The 12,054-nt window shown below is 42.5% G+C and overlaps 1 protein-coding gene across 1 annotated transcript in view; it reads left to right on the top strand.

The window, feature by feature from the left end:
- LOC118885452 (placental protein 13-like) overlaps positions 1–11,689 on the top strand; it is a 36,054-nt gene extending 24,365 nt beyond the window's left edge. Inside the window, 3 exon segments of the mRNA XM_036834088.1 lie at positions 10,220–10,301; positions 10,627–10,835; positions 11,576–11,689. Coding sequence (XP_036689983.1) covers positions 10,220–10,301; positions 10,627–10,835; positions 11,576–11,689 — 405 coding nt within the window.
- Positions 11,690–12,054: the final 365 nt, after the last annotated feature.

Raw genomic sequence — 12,054 nt, 5'->3', positions numbered from 1 at the left:
ATAGATGCAGAAAAAGCTTTTGACAAAATTCAACACCCATTTATGAGAAAAACTCTCCAGAATGTAGGTATAGAGGGAACTTAACATAATAAAGGCCAATATATGACAAACCCACAGCCAACATCGTTCTCAATGGTGAAAAACTTAAACCATTTCCTCTAAAATCAGGAACAAGAGAAGGATGCCCACTCTCACCACTATTATTCAACATAGTTTTGGATATTTTAGCCACAGCAATCAGAGAAGAAAAGGAATCCAAATCAGAAAATAAGAAGTTAAGCTGTTACTGTTTGCAGATGACATGATACTATACATTGAGAATCCTAAAGATGCTACCAGAAAACTACTGGAGCTAAGCAATGAATTTGGTAAAGTAGCAGGATACAAAATTAATGCACAGAAATCTCTTGCATTCCTATGCACTAATGATAAAAAATCTGAAAGAGAAATTAAGGAAACACTCCCATTTACCATTGCAACAAAAAGAGTAAAATACTTAGGAATAAACCTACCTAAGGAGACAAAACACCTATATGCATAAAATTATAAGACACTGATGAAAGAAATTAAAGAGGATACAGATGGAGAGATATACCATGTTCTTGGATTGGAAGAATCAACATTGTGAAAATGACTATACTCCCCAAAGCAATCTACAGATTCTTTGCAATCCCTATCAAACTGCAAATGGCATTTTTCACAGAACTCAAACAAAAAATTGCACAATTTGTATGGAAACAAAAAAGACCCCGAATAGCCAAAACAATCTTCAGAAAGAAAAACGGAGCTGGAGGAATCAGGCTCCCTGATTTCAGACTATACTACAAAGCTACAGTAATCAAGACAGTTTGGTACTGGCACAAAAACAGAAATATAGATCAATGGAACAAGATAGAAAGCCCAGAGATAAACCCACACACATATCTTTTTTTTTTAAACATTTTTATTGGAGTATAATTGCTTTACAATGTTGTGTTAGTTTCTACTGTATAACAAAGTGAATCAGCTATACATATACATATATCCCCATATGTCCTCCCTCTTGCGTCTCCCTCCCACCCTCCCTATCCCACCCCTCTAGGTGGACACAAAGCAGCAAGCTGATCTCCCTGTGCTATGCGGCTGCTTCCCACTAGCTATCTGTTTTACATTTGGTAGTGTATATATGTCCATGCCACTCTCTCACTTCATCCCAGCTTACCCTTTCCCCTCTCCGTGTCCTCAAGTCCATTCTCTATGTCTGCGTCTTTATTCCTGTCCTGCACCTAGGTTCTTCAGAACCTTTTTTTTTTTTTAAGATTCTATATATATGGGTCACTTTATCTTTGATAAAGGGGGCAAGAATACACAATGGAGAAAAGACAGCCCCTTCAATAAGTGGTGCTAGGAAAACTGGACAGCTACATGTAAAAGAATGAAATTAGAACACTTCCTAACACCATAGAAAAAAACAAACTCAAAATGGATTAAAGAGCTAAACGTAAGGCCAGACACTATAAAACTCTTAGAGGAAAACATACGAGGAACACTCTATGACAAAAATCACAGCAAGATCCTTTTTGACCCACCTCCTAGAGAAATGGAAATAAAAACAAAAATAAACAAATGGGACCTAATGAAACTTAAAAGCTTTTGCACAGCAAAGGAAACCATAAACAAGACGAAAAGACAACCCTCAGAATGGGAGAAAATATTTGCAAATGAAGCAAGCGAGAAAGGATTAATCTCCAAAACTTACAAGCAGCTCATGCAGCTCAGTATTAAAAAAAAACCCAATCCAAAAATGGGCAGAAGACCTAAATAGACATTTCTCCAAAGAAGATACACAGATTGCCAACAAACACATGAAAGAATGCTCAACATCATTAATCATTAGAGAAATGCAAATCAAAACTACAATGAGATGTCACCTCACACCAGTTAGAATGGCCATCATCAAAAAATCTACAAACAATAAATGCTGGAGAGGGTGTGGAGAAAAGGGAACCCTCTTGCACTGTTGGTGGGAATGTAAATTGATACAGCCACTATGGAGAACAATATGGACGTTCCTTAAAAAACTAAAAATAGAACTACCATACGACCCAGCAATCCCACTGCTGGGCATATATCCTGAGAAAACCATAATTGAAAAAGAGTCATGTACCAAAATGTTCATCGCAGTTCTATTTACAATAGCCAGGACATGGAAGCAACTGAAGTGTCCATCAACAGATGAATGGATAAAGAAGACGTGGCACATATATACAATGGAATATTACTCAGCCATAAAAAGGAACGAAACAGTTATTTGTAGTGAGGTGGATGGACCTAGAGTCTGTCATACAGAGTGAAGTAAGTCAGAAAGAGAAAAACAAATACCGTATGCTAAAATATATATATGGAATCTGAAAAAAGAAAAAAAAAAGGTCATGAAGAACCTAGGGGCAGGACAGGGATAAAGACGCAGACGTAGAGAAGGGAGTTGAGGTTATGGGGAGTGGGATGGGTAAGCTGGGACGAAGTGAGAGAGTAGCATTGACATATATACACTACCAAATGTAAAATAGATAGCTAGTGGGAAGCAGTTGCATTGCACAGGGAGATCAGCTCGGTGCTTTGTGACCACCGAGAGGGGTGGGATAGGGAGGGTGGGAGGGAGACGCAAGAGGGAGGGTAATGGGGATATATGTATACATATAGCTGATTCACTTTGTTATACAGCAGAAACTAACACAACATCGTAAAGCAATTATATACTCCAATGAAGATGCTAAAAAAAATTTAACATCTACTTAAATTCTACAAAAAAAAAAATCTGGGGGCTTCCCTGGTGGCGCAGTGGTTGAGAATCTGCCTGCCAGTGCAGGGCACACGGGTTTGAGCCCTGGTCTGGGAGGATCCCGCATGCCGCGGAGCGGCTGGGCCCGTGAGCCACAACTGCTGAGCCTGCGCGTCTGGAGCCTGTGCTCCGCAACAGGAGAGGCCGCGATAGTGAGAGGCCCGCGCATCGCGATGAAGAGTGGCCCCCGCTTGCCACAACTAGAGGAAGCCCTCGCACAGAAACGAAGACCCACCACAGCCATAAATAAATAAATTAATTAAAAAAAAAAATCTGGTATGTTCTGGTATAATGTTATCCGTCATAATTCTAGTTAAAATGTTGTATGTCACAACAGTAACCAGGTTTCTTTGTCAATTGCATTGTAATCAGATCTTTAACCATGACTTTTAAAGTTTTTGTCATTTATAGGCAATTATTTTTGTACTCTGACATTTTTGTGAAACAGTGCTTCATCTTGAAGAATATTCATAGGACTTTTTGACAAGCACAAGTTTCTGATAAGTTTCAGATCACAATTTTGAAGTAGTTAAGAAATTAGAGAATTCTAACAAATCACGATGTCTTCATAAAACTGTTAAGAAAAAAGTTAATTACATAGGACTGAGGGAAGTGGTGAGTATGGTTATAATTTTTATGGGTTTTGTCTTAAATATTACTGGTTTTTAATCTGTTTTCGAGATACAAGGAAACCTTATCCCTCAAGCTAATTATGATTTATAGCAACTTGGTAAACTATACCCTGTAGGCAGAATTGGAACATTCATCTTTTCTCTCTGCTGATCCCTCCTGAATTGGAAGCCCTTAGGTTCCCAGCAGTCTTCTCAGGTGAATAAGGAAGGTCACCTCCTGACAGGTGCAGAAATCTCAAGATATCCTGATGTCCCTGAGAATAGAAGAATTCACCCAAATCTATAGATAGTACAGGTGGAATCTGTGGCAAGCCCTTGGCATGGCTTTCCTGGCCTTGAGAGTCCTTTTAAGAGCTCACTCAGAGATTCCTTATAAAAAGTTAAAGCCTAGCTAATTTAAAAGAGCCTATGTCATCAATTACACATATATAAAAATCAGGCCAATTGTATTGAAACCAGACTTACTTTACACACAAATGAGCCTTAATTTTGCTATATTTGATAGAAACGAGGGTAATTTTAGAGAGAAAAAGATTATGTTTCAGTGGATATTAAATTTTGATTTGGTTAATTGCGGTCTGTATTAACTGTCTAAGACTCACATCCCAGATAGCTCCTTCTTGTTATGTTACATTATTGTAAAGTTTAATTGAATTCTTAAAGGACACCTTAAATTTACTTCTGAAGCTGATCACAGCAATCTGTGTTTGGATGAAGATCGGATACCCTGTGACCTGTAACCATGAGACTGTGCATACTGGAAAAGGCATCATTTAAAGGACTGTCTCCAATCAAGACAAAAGGACCTACATCAAGTACTCTTAACTAGCACATGTGCATCAGAATTGAAGGGAATTGACTCTTGAATTCATATTACCCAAGAAAGAAGGGCCTCTGCATTGGACTCGTCTATGGAAAGAGCTGCTGACCCCAACTGATACCCATACCAGGACGAGAAGTAGACTACAGCAGTGGTCGGCAGCTGACCCAAGAACCTGGACCCAGCCTGTGAGAGCCAGTCTACTAATTTAATTGAACTGTTTACCAAATGTTTGTCTCCTTATAACATTGAAAGTTACTGTTTTACCTCTAACCATACTGTTGCTCCCAATGTTTAAGATGGAAAGAAAATTCTCTAGTGAAGTTGTCACAGACTATAACTACTCATGGCATGTAATCACTGCTTGCTTTAAGTCTACTGTTAAAAACACATGTATAGGGCTTCCCTGGTGGCACAGTGGTTGAGAATCTGCCTGCTAATGCAGGAGACACGGGTTCGAGCCCTGGTCTGGGAAGATCCCACATGCTGCGGAGCAACTAGGCCCATGAGCCACAACTGCTGAACCTGCGCGTCTGGAGCCTGTGCTCCGCAACAAGAGAGGCCACTACAGTGAGAGACCCCGTGCACCGCGAGGAAGAGTGGCCCCCACTTGCCACAACTAGAGAAAGCCCTTGCACAGAAATGAAGACCCAACACAGTCATAAATAAATAAATTTAAAAAACAAAAACAAAACAAAAAAAGAAACACATGTATAATGTTTCTGTGACAACTCTGTATATTTATAAAAGGTATAGCCTATGAAATGTTTCCCCATTAGAATATCTCTGAGCGGGCTTCCCTGGTGGCGCAGTGGTTGAGAATCTGCCTGCTAATGCAGGGGACACAGGTTCGGGCCCTGGTCTGGGAAGATCCCACATGCCACGGAGCAGCTAGGCCCGTGAGCCACAACTACTGAGCCTGCGCGTCTGGAGTCTATGCTCCGCAACAAGAGAGGCCGCGATAGTGAGAGGCCCGCGCACCGCGATGAAGAGTGGCCCCCGCTTGCCGCAACTAGAGAAAGCCCTCACACAGAAACGAAGACCCAACACAGCCAAAAATAAAAAAATAAATTAATTAATTAAAAAAAAAAAAAGAAGCTAGCTAGAGAATATCTCTGAGCTTGTTCACTATGTCTGATTAGTTTTCCCCAAATGTGGATAACTAGGCAAATATATATATATATAGACACACACACACACACACACACACACACACCAGAGGAGCAGCCTGTTTGGGGCCTATTGAACATTCATTGTACATCTGCTTTGGCCATTGAACATGAGAATGCATTTAAAAGTCAAAATGGCAAAATGGAGTGACTGTGGTTCAGGCATCCAAGGTGGAGCTGGTTGGCCATTGTGGATGTGATTTTAGACACATTCCTATTTTACTGAGAACTTGAATTTCCTTGACTGTGTCAGACTCAGGATGACACCAGTTGTTCTCAGAGCAGTGTCTGCTGCCAGCTGCAACCTTATGGTCTCAAGGTCTCCTCTTATAGCTATTAATTTTTTTCTTACTTTGGGAATAGTAGCAAACAAGAAGGCTCAAGACATAACCTTCCAGCAGAAGGTACTAGAGTCTTTAGTCAGAACAGTAGTACATAGTACAATTACTTTAAATTAGATTTTAGCAGAAAAAGGAGACATATTTGTAGTGGCCAGTAGTTCTTATTATGTATATATTAATACCACATCTGAAGTTAAAATCTACTTAGATAAAATTAGGCAGCTGGCTGCCTGACTATAACAGAAGTGCCCGGTTCAGAATGGTTTTCAGGCTTATCTTCCTGAATTCCTCAAGGAATGAGGTCTATTTCCTAGGCTTGTTAAAGTTCCAGTTGTCAGTCCTTCTCCTACTTCTTTTTTTTTTTTTTTTTTTTTTTTTTTTTTTTATTATCATTATTTTTAAGCTGGTGGTTTTAAAATTTATTTATTTATTTATTTTTGGCTGTGTTGGGTCTTCGTTTCTGTGCGAGGGCTTTCTCTAGTTGCGGTGAGCGGGGGGCCACTCTTCATCACGGTGCGCAGGCCTCTCACTATCGCGGCCTCTCTTGTTGGCGGAGCACAGGCTCCAGACGCACAGGCTCAGTAGTTGTGGCTCACGGGCTCAGTTGCTCCGCGGCATGTGGGATCTTCCCAGACCAGGGCTCGAACCCGTGTCCCCTGCATTGGCAGGCAGATTCTCAACCACTGCGCCACCAGGGAAGCCCCTCTCCTACTTCTAATTGGGTCTGTTGCACTAAAAGGTTGGCCAAGAGAATAAGGTCTTAATCATGCTAGAGTCAGATCCAAGACTTGGAACTTGGGAATATTTCCAGCTCATTGTCCATTCGCCAAATTGCCATAGGATTATGCAGTTTTAGCAGGAAGTAGCTCAGAGCCGTCATTGCCCCATTCCCTCAGAGATTTGGGACAGGAATGGGGATTGAAACTGAGTCCCCCTGAAACCTAGTTTCCCTGTCGAGTTTATGATTAACCTCTCTACTGAAAACATTATTCCCTTTCTTGTCCCACACCTGTTCCTCTCAGGGTTGAGGATTATGAAAGAAAAGGTGGTGGTGGGGGGTTTGAAATCAAGAAGGATCCTGCAGGGCCCTCCCAGGTACAAAAGCCCCTCCATGTTCCCTGTTTCTTGTTACAGAAAAAGGCTTTAATCTCCTAGGCCTTCTCTGAGTTCCAAAGAGCAGACTCAAGCAGTTGCTAATTGGGGAAGTGAGGGAATGCAGACACAAAGGAGGAGCAGTTGAGCAAGAAAAGTAATGATGGCTTAAACAACAGTTCAGAAATAAAACAGAGTCCTAGTTCCTCATCAAGTGATATATGTAACAATCTGATGCATATCTTTGAGTTGTTCTGCAGGAAGTAAGATCCCCACCCAGGTGGAGGATGGTGACTCCATGGACCACAAGAAAGTAGATCCCAGAGTGGTTGGAACCAGAAGGTTGATGATTAAGATTCCAGAAACATCACCCTGTTACCTCACTACCAACAATCAGAAAAAAATCATGCACCCTGCACTCTCACCGCAAATACTGCCTTTTAAAACCCTTCCCTGGAAGCCATCGGGGAGTTCATGCCTTTTGAGCATGAGCTGCCCATTCTCCTTGCTTGGCACCTGCAGTAAACTTTATACTTCATCACAACCCAGTATCAGTAAGTTGGCTTTGCTGCAAGGCAGGCAAGTGGACCCAAGTTTGGTTGTGTAACACCAGTATCACCAACTCTTTGCCATTGTGCAAATTAGAAGAATGTGCACCTTTTAAGTGGATTCTGCCTGTGGGGTAAAGACTTGGTAAGAGGCATGTAGGCTGGATTTTAGATCCACTCACCTCCTCACTCCATCACCTCTATTCCTGCATTTCCTCTGCTACTGCTTCTTTCCTGGGCATTTCTCTCACTGAAGTTCCTGCTGTATCACAGACACAACCTGCTCAAGGACAGGTCCATAGGCATAGTTTGACTGAGTCTATTTCTGACACACACACACACCCCCACCCCTGGGAAACTTTGAGGCTTAGAAACAAGAACAAAGCCAGAGGGTGGGGCTGCCAGGAGTCTTATATTCTGTAACTCCAAGAGATTCACACATGCAACTAGACACAGTTTGGAAGACCTGCCCTGAGGAAGACACAACAATGTCAGAGGAAAACGTGGGAAATTGTGTAAGATGAAAATATGTGCGTTTCTATTTGGAACGTTTTACTGAGAGTTGTGTGTGGAAGAGAGAGACCCTGGGGATATATTATATGGAATCCTTGTGGGGAATCATGTGTTGAGCCTGGACCAATGTCAGCATTTGACAGTATCTGACTGAGAGTGAATTCTATTGAGACACTGTGACCTTGTGTGGGAGGTGGACCACTGACTGGGATAAGGGAGTGTGTGCATGAGTGCAAGGAGGTGAGGCTGTACATTTGTCTTCATGGCTCTGTGTGTGTGAGTAGAGCACACCTATGCATGTACAGTGAGTAGGAGTGTGCATAAGTTCCTTAGGGATTTAAATGAGCATTATGAGGAGGGGAGAGAAAACTTAGAAACAGTGTTTTCCTTGGGATCGGAATTAAGGCAGTAATGTACATACAAGTATTTAGCACTCACATAGAACACACATATAAAACTTTGTGACGGATTGTTTCAAATGCTTTGTTATGTGAATTTATTTTATCTCGTACCAAAGAAACATCACAGAGACTTTTATGTTGTTGAGCTGACAGCACAGAGATGTTAGGCAATAACATGATCAAGGTCACACGGCCACGGGGCTTGGAGATGAGGGCCACACAGGTGGCGTCCACAGCCTGTGGTACTAATGCTCATGCTGTGCTGCCTCCCTCACAGTTTTAATGAACATATAATCAAATATCTCACTTTCCTGAAAATCTCTCACTTAGTTGCCTTCCAGGGGTTAAGTTGAGGGTTTCTCAGTCAAAACTGAATGTTGGTGTAAGAAGTAAGGACAATTTCATATTTTTAAAGCCCACATCTCCCACTCTATGCAATACAGCAATGGAACACTGGCCATCACGGCTTCTAGGAGTCATGTCAAGAGCAGAACAACAGTCACTTTCTAGAGAAGCTCAAATAATTTGTCTGTTAAAAAGTTTGTAGGACCAGTTGGGGAGCAAGGCTGTATCTAAAATTTGGTCAACTTGGGTTTGAAATAAAATTGTTAGGCTTCGGGAAGAATGGTGTAGACATTCTTGTCCTTAGCCAGTCTACTAAGTAAGTACAGCTAAGAATCCTGGTGTTATATATGTTAGACAAACATAAGGACACTCTTACCCCCTTGTGATACATTATATATTTTGCTTACGTATTATACTTTTAAAATTACTGCATGTCTTTTCCAACTGGAATGTAAGCTCCGTGGAGTAGGAGTTTTGTCTCTTTTTTCCACTTATTACTCACTCAATAAGGAATTGTCCAATGAATGGATAGATGGACGAATAGATAGATAGAAGGATCCTTCTGATTGCTTTACTAACAACCCTCTGATTTGGGATTATGTTCATCAAATATTTTATATATAAGAAGTTTGGGTTTAGCAGAGGTTAAATTTCTGTAACAAGGTCCCACAATGGCAGAGACGGGACTCTTATCTGGGTGGTGTGTTCCTCCAAATCTAGGGTGAATAGGAAAATTGCCAGTAAAGATTCTGGAATAGATTTCATGTCAGAGAAAAAGTCAGCTGCATGGGATGGGCACCAACTTTATGAAGCAGGATAGCCAGGGAGCTCTTTGTTATAATTGTGTCATTGTGGCTTATCGTAGATTTGTACATTGACTCTGACACCTAGAACTGTGATTAGATAAGGCATATCAGCATCTCCAGTACTATGAGAAGCTGCTTCTTGTTATCACGGTGGACTTTGGGTAATGCAGACTGAACACACTTTTGGAGTCACGAATTCCAAAAGAATAGGGGGCAGGGCGCTACAGACTGAGAGAAAGGGTCAGGGATGACCCACCTCCTAACAGCATTTATAGGGCACCTTCTCCAGACAGATTCGCAGATAATTGGTTTCAACAGGGAAGAAAGTCTCAACTGGAGACTGTGGAATCCTTGGTATGAAGGATGGGAAGAAGGAATCTGATCACCTCTTCTTCTTGTGCCAGGTCACCTGGGCGCAAATCATTGAATGAATATTGGTAGAGGATGGGAAAGAGAATGTGTATGTGTATCATGAGAATGATTGGATTTGTACAATTGTATGTCTTTTTGCCTATTTTTTCCTCTGGATTTGGAAGTGTTTGTATGTAATATGTGTATCTGTGCCTCTAAGCGCATGTCTGGACTCAGATGAGTGTCTCCTTGTTGGAGGTGTGCTAATGTCTCTGAGCTGCAAGAGAAAACCATGTTATATGTCCTGATTCTGCCTGGGCAACAGTGTGGGAGAGAAAACACTGGCCTTTCACTCACTGATGCATCCATCTCTTCCATAGCCGAACCCCTACCGACAGTCTGTTTCCCTGAGTGTGGGTTGTATGGTGAAGGGGAAGGCAGATCTTGTTTCTCTGTGGGTGAGTAGATCCCAGTTTACGTGTGATGGCGGGTGAAGCACAAGGGGAGAGCGTTAGTTTTTCGCATGTATTGGGGACACTCACTGGAAACAGTTCAAGATTCTTTAATCACCAGAATGCACTGAGGTGACTCATGCAAAAGTGTGAGATTACACTGCAGGTGGGATTTCCTTTGTGTGTGTTTGTGTGATGTCAAAGTGAGAAAGGTAGATGTTTCTGACATGGAGGTGGGAGGGGAAGAGAGAGAAGGGCTGTACTTGTCCCTGAGGAGGTTCTGTTTTCTGTAGTAAAGGCCTGACTGAGGGAGCCACCTTCTTGTCCCTGCAGAGGGAACCCAGAATTTGTGGTGAATTTCTACGTGTGTCCTGAGGAAGGTGGCGACATCGCATTCCATTTCTGAGTCTACACGAACACCGTGGTGGTGATGAACAGCTTCCAGGAAGGGGGATGGAGGGAGGAAGAGAAAGCATCTTCTGACCCCTTTGTGCCAGGGCAGCCGTTTGAGCTTCGATTTTTGGTGCTGGAGAATGAATACCAGGTGTGTGGGCGCTAAGGGGTGAGGGGCGTGGAGCACCGTGGCAGCGGTGGGGCTGCTGTGGAGAAACACACAGAGTCCAGCTCTGATCTGATCTCAACAGACCAATTTGATTCCGTGTCCGACCACGTCCTTTCCTCCTCATAGGGCTCAACCACAAAAGCTTACCTCCAAGTCTGATGCCTGTCTTGTCTTCTCAACAAAAGTGTGCCAGGTTTGTAGTTGCAGCTCAAACATCAAATCTCTCAATCCCTATTGGCCACCATATCTCATCGAAGACACTCATGTCACAGGCCAATTCTCCCCCAGTCCTCCGTGCTTCAGGGCCAAGAACATATCTCCTATGCATGGCAGAAGTCCCATCCCGGAGGAAAATCATTGAACACAACTTTTGAAAATCACTGAACACACTTTTTGAGCACTACCATGTTTGCTGTGCAAGCAGAGATTCAGAGTTGAATCCCATATGTCTCTTGCTCTCATGGACAATCAGGAATGTGGAGGGAGAAGTGCAGGCCCACTGTCATCAGGGTAAAGCAGGGATGGGGAGCTCTGGAGGCAAGGAAGTGGACACTGGGGGATGATTCCCTACTGCAATGTCATGGCAGGATTTCCTGGAGAAGGAGATATTTGAACTGCTTTGCGTTTACGGAGTAAAGAATTTTTACAGGCAATGAAAAGAGGAAAGGGAAGGAGGAGGCCTAATTGTTCTGAACTCACAAGCAGTATATCTCTTTCCTTAGGTGTTTGTGAATAACAAGTCCACCTACGTCTTTGCCCACCGCCTGCCCTCACAGTCGGTAAAAATGCTGGAGGTGAAGGGAGATATTGTGCTTACTTCAGTGGAACTATGTTGAGGGGCAGAAGATCTTGCAATGAAAATATCCACCCCATTACACTCTTTTATAATGCTTAGGATGAGAGCAACTCCCAGAAGATGCCAGGATATCCCCCTGTTGCCACACTTATGCTAATGAGAATAAAATCTTCCTAGTATGAACCAGGACTTGGTTCTTGCTCATAGGGAAGACATCAAGGGCAGATTTGGCACAAAGGGAAAGTTGTCCCAGGTATGGAATGAGGAGTGTGGTTTGGGAAGGGCCCAGGTGGCCAAAATCTCAAGTGCTGTCCCTGAAATACAGACAGAGTGAGAGTGTCTCAGGATGTTATGAAGAAGATGGACAGGTTTGGGGACGTGTAAGGAAGGGATACAACTTTGTAT

The sequence above is a fragment of the Balaenoptera musculus genome, chromosome 19 (genome assembly GCF_009873245.2).
Source record: "Balaenoptera musculus isolate JJ_BM4_2016_0621 chromosome 19, mBalMus1.pri.v3, whole genome shotgun sequence".
Classification (NCBI taxonomy): domain Eukaryota; kingdom Metazoa; phylum Chordata; class Mammalia; order Artiodactyla; family Balaenopteridae; genus Balaenoptera; species Balaenoptera musculus.
This window is presented reverse-complemented; position numbering and strand designations above follow the sequence as displayed.